General features: G+C 55.5%; 1 protein-coding gene across 8 annotated transcripts in view; it reads right to left on the reverse strand.

Moving 5' to 3' along the window:
- Positions 1 to 5,000, reverse strand: part of heatr5a (HEAT repeat containing 5a) — a 40,232-nt gene that overhangs the window by 12,097 nt on the left and 23,135 nt on the right. For all 8 annotated transcript variants that reach the window (XR_004611865.1, XM_034563103.1, XM_034563101.1 and 5 more), the window contains 4 exons: positions 4,958 to 5,000; positions 4,688 to 4,792; positions 426 to 554; positions 204 to 325 (listed from right to left, as the gene is read on the reverse strand). The exon at positions 4,958 to 5,000 is cut by the window's right edge. Coding sequence is in view for 7 of the 8 variants with exons in the window: in XM_034563103.1 (XP_034418994.1) it covers positions 204 to 325; positions 426 to 554; positions 4,688 to 4,792; positions 4,958 to 5,000 (399 nt within the window). In the remaining variant the exon portion in view is untranslated. The remainder of the gene's footprint in view (positions 1 to 203; positions 326 to 425; positions 555 to 4,687; positions 4,793 to 4,957) is intronic.

Consider the following 5,000-nt stretch of genomic DNA (forward strand, 5'->3'; position numbering starts at 1 on the left):
CCAGGTCTGACCTCTAGTCTGGTATCAGGTCTGACCTCTAGTCTGGTACCAGGTCTGACCTCTGGTCTGGTATCAGGTCTCACCTCTAGTCTGGTATCAGGTCTGACCTCTAGTCTGGTATCAGGTCTGACCTCTGGTCTGGTACCAGGTCTGACCTCTAGTCTGGTACCAGGTCTGACCTCTAGTCTGGTATCAGGTCTCACCTGGTCGTTCCCGATCCTGGTTCGGGGCCAGGCCACGTCCAGCAGCGCCTGCAGAGATCGCAGACAGGAAGTGATGTTCTCCATCTGGTCGTCCGGAGAACACAGGAACTGCACACTGATCCCTGAGGAACCAAGAAGACCACTCAGGACTGGTTCTATGGGGAGGGGAGGGGGGTAGGGGGGTAGGGGGGTAGGGGGGAAGGGGGGAAAGGGGGTCCAGACCCAGAATGAGATGCAGTCTTTCGGCGTTGACGTCCTCCGGAGTCTTGGCTCCGCCCCCCATGTTTCCCATGGAAGTGGGCGTGGCCGGGCGGGACAGGTAGACAGGTGTGTCGTCTGACATCACGAAACCTGAAACACAGACACATCCTTACTCCTTACATTAAAGAGGAGAGGAGGAGAAGTAGAAGGAGGAAGGATAGGGAGGAGGAGGAGAAGAGGAGGAGTAGAAGAGGAGGAGAGGAGAAGAGGAAGGATAGGGAGGAGGAAGAGAGGAAGAGGAGGAAGGATAGGGAGGAGGAAGAGAGGAAGAGGAGGAAGGATAGGGAGGAGGAAGAGAGGAGGAGGAGGAAGGATAGGGAGGAGGAACGCGTTTGTTACTTCCAGACTAGATTACTGCAACTCCTTATTATCAGGCTGCTCTAATAAATCTCTTAAGTCCCTCCAGTTGATCCAGAATGCTGCAGCTCGTGTACTCACAAAAACTAAGAAAAGAGATCACATGACTCCTGTATTAGCTGCTCTGCACTGGCTCCCTGTAAAATCAAGAATCACATATAAAATTCTTCTCCTCACCTACAAAGCCTTGATTGGTGATGCACCATCATATCTTAAGGAGCTTGTAGTACCACATTGCCCCACTAGAGAGCTGCGCTCACTAAATGTGGGGCTACTTGTGGTTCCATCCATCCATCCATTATCACCCGCTTATCCGGGGTCGGGTCGCGGTGGCAGCAGGTTCAGCAGGCCGACCCAGGCCTCCCTCTCACCCGCAACACTTTCCAGCTCATTCTGGGGGATCCCGAGGCGTTCCAAGGCCAGCCGGGAGATATAATCCCTCCAGCGTGTCCTCGGTCTTCCCCGAGGCCTCCTACCAGTTGGACGTGCCCGGAAAACCTCTAATGGTCAAAAACCCCCGAGGGACCCGGTCGAAAGCCTTCTCCAGGTCTACAAAGCACATGTAAACTGGTTGGGCAAACTCCCAGGACCTCTCCAGTAATCTTGCGAGGGTAAAGAGCTGGTCCACTGGTCCACGACCAGGACGGAATCCGCACTATTCGTCTTGAATCCGAGGTTCGACAAGCGGTCGAAGCCTCCTCTCCAGCACCCTGGCATAAGCTTTTCCCGGGAGGCTGAGCAGTGTGATACCACGATAGTTCGAGCACACTCTCCGGTCCCCTTCTTGAAGATGGGAACCACCACCCCGGTCTGCCAGTCCATGGGCACTGTTCCCGACCCCCATGCGACACTGAAAAGGCGTGTCAACCAAGACAGCCCAACAATGTCCAGCGCTTTCAGCATCTCAGGGCGGATCTCATCCACCCCTGGCGCCTTGCCACCAAGGAGCTTTTTGACTACCTTAGCAACCTCTGCCAGGGATATGGGTGAATCCACCCCAAAGTGGCGCAGCCCCCTCTCCGGGAGACATGTTGGCCGGGTTTAGGAGTTCCTCAAAGTGCTCTTTCCACCGCCCGACGATGTCCCCAGTCCGGGTCAGCAGTTCCCCCCCCCTGCTGAGAACAGCCTGGGGTAGACCCTGCTTTCCCTTCCTGAGCCGTCGGATGGTTTGCCAGAACTTCCTTGAGGCCAACCGAAAGTCCTTCTCCATGGCCTCTCCGAACTCCTCCCATGCCCGAGTTTTAGCCTCCGCGACCATCGCCGCTGCAGCCCTTCTGGCCCGCCGGTACCCGTCAGCTGCTTCAGGAGACCCCTGGGCCAGCCAGGCCCGAAAGGCCTCCTTCAGTTTGACGGCTTCCCTCACCCCCGGTGTCCACCACCGGGTTCTCGGGTTGCCGCCACGACAGGCACCGATGACCTTCCGGCCACAGCCCCGAGCAGCCGCGTCCACAATAGAGGCTTTGAACAAGGTCCACTCGGATTCCATGTTCCCAGCCTCCCTCAGGATTTGTGAGAAGTTCTTCCGGAGGTGGGAGTTGAAGACCTCCCGGACAGGATCCTCTGCCAGACGTTCCCAGTTCACCCTCACTACACGTTTGGGCTTGCCAGGTCTCTCTAGCCGAGTCCCCCGCCATCTGATCCAACTCACCACCAGGTGGTGATCAGTTGACAGCTCTGCTCCTCTCTTCACCCGAGTGTCCAAGACATACGGCCGCAGATCAGATGATACGATTACAAAGTCGATCATTGATCTCCGGCCTAAGGTGTTCTGGTACCAGGTACACTTATGAGCCACCTTATGTTCGAACATGGTGTTTGTTATGGACAAACTGTGGCTAGCACAGAAGTCCAACAACAAAACACCATTCGGGTTCAGATCGGGCAAGCCGTTCCTCCCAATCACGCCCCGCCAGGTTTCTCTGTCATTGCCCACGTGAGCGTTGAAGTCTCCCAGGAGAACTATGGAGTCGGCAGGCGGCGCTCTTTCCAGGACCCCTCCCACCGACTCGAAGGCCGGATACTCCGAAATGCTGTTCGGTGCATAAGCACAAACAACAGTCAGAGCCTTACTCCCCGCAACCCGTAGGCGCAGGGAGGCGACCCTCTCGTTCCCCGGGGAAAACTCCAACACAGCGGCGCTCAGCCGGGGGCTCGTGAGTATCCCCACCGCCCGCCGCCTCTCACCCTGGGCAACTCCAGAAAAGGACAAAGTCTAACCCTTCTCCAGGAGCTTAGTTCCAGAGCCCATGCTGTGCGTGGAGGTGAGCCCAACTATATCTAGCTGGTACCGCTCCACCTCCTGCACCAGCTCTGGCTCTTTCCCCGCTAGTGAGGTGACGTTCCACGTCCCTAGAGCTAGTCTATGCTGCCGGCGATCGGCCCGCCCAGGTCTCCCGCCTGGCCCGCCGCCCGGTCTACATAGCACCCGACCCCGATAATTCTCCCTGCGGGTGGTGGGTCCACAGGGTGACTGCTGCTCCATGATGTTTTTTCAGGCTGAGCCCGACCGGGCCCCATGGGCGAAAGCCCGGCCACCAGACGCTCGCCGACGAGCTCCCCTCCTGGGTCTGGCTCCGGGAGGGTGCCCCGGTTTCCCTTGTCCGGGCAAGGTAGCTTCAGTCCGTGGGCTGCTTATCATCAGGGTTTATTGAACCGCTCTTAGTCTGCTGGGCTCTCCCCCGAGACCTGTTTGCCTTGGGAGACCCTACCAGGGGCTGATGCCCCGGACAACATAGCTCCCAGGATCACAGAGCCACTCAAACTCCTCCAACACGTTAAGGTGGCGATTCATACTTGTGGTTCCTAGAGTCCTAAAAAGTAGGATGGGAGCCAGAGCCTTCAGTTATCAAGCTCCTCTTTTATGGAACCAGCTTCCACTTTCAGTCCGGGAGGCAGACACAGTCACCTCATTCAAGAATAGACTTAAGACTTTCCTCTTTAATAGTGCTTATAGTTAGGGCTGAATCAGGTTTGCCCTGGTCCAGCCCCTTGATATGCTGCTATAGGCTTATAGGCTGCTGGGGGATGTTTTAGGATACACTGAGCACCTATCTCCTCTTCTCTCTCTCCTTATGGATGAATTTACATCTCTCCATTGCACCTTATTAACTCTGCTTCCTCCCCGGAGTCGTTGTGACTTCACGTCTCAGAGGGTCCATTGGACCTGGAGGTGTCTGATGCTGGTGAGCCGGCCTCCCATTGGCCCTGCTGATGCCCCGCCCCCCCTCCTCTCTACCTCCTTCTGTTTCATGGATAGGAGTTCCATTCATACATTGTCATATTCATGTAATGTGTTTATATAACTCTGTAACTCTGTTCATCTGGTCACATGACATCTATTCATCTGTCCATCCGGGGAGAGGGATCCTCCTCTGTTGCTCTCCTGAAGGGTTCTTCACTTTTTTCAAAGGTTATTTTTGGGGAGTTTTTCCTGATTCGATGTGAGGTCAAAGGTCAGGGATGTCGTATGTGTACAGATTGTAAAGCCCTCTGAGGGGAGTTTGTGATTTGTGATATTGGGCTATAGAAAATAAACTGAATTGAACTGAATTGAAGAAGAGGAGGAGAGGAAGGATAGGGAGGATAGGGAGGAGAAGAGGAGGAGGAGGAGAAGAGGAGGAGAGGAAGAATAGGGAGGAGGAGGAGGAAGAGAGAAGACAAGGAGATGGGAGGATGAGGAGTAGGTAACAGGAGGAGGAGGAGAGGAGAAGGGAAGAGGAGGAGAATGAGGTGAACAAGGAGGAGAAGAGAAGAGGGGAGGAGAGGGAGAAAAGGGAAGGAGGGGGGGGGAGGGGGAGGATGAGGAGAAGAGAAGGCGAGGAGAGGAGGAATGAAGGAAGATGAAGAGGAGGAGGAGGAGCACTGACCGGTGCTGTGCAGCCAGAGGGAGGTGGCGTGGAGGATCGGAGCCCAGGAGGAGGAATAATGAGCTCTGGCCTGGTTCACGGTCTCCGCTGTGTAGAAAGAACCTCCTGGAAGAGGAGAAGGAGGAGGAGGAGGAGGACGAGGAAGAGCAGGAGGAGGAGGAGAATCAATGAAATGAAAGCTTGTTTCATTTGATCTGCAGAAACTCTCTTCATGTAGATTCAAACACTGCAAGGTTTGGCCTCCTCCTCCCTCCTCCCTCCTCCTCCTACCTGTCTCAGGTAGCTGTGAGGCGTACTCCTGGGGGAGGCTCAG

This window comes from Cyclopterus lumpus, chromosome 22, assembly GCF_009769545.1.
Source record: "Cyclopterus lumpus isolate fCycLum1 chromosome 22, fCycLum1.pri, whole genome shotgun sequence".
Taxonomy (NCBI): Eukaryota; Metazoa; Chordata; class Actinopteri; order Perciformes; family Cyclopteridae; genus Cyclopterus; species Cyclopterus lumpus.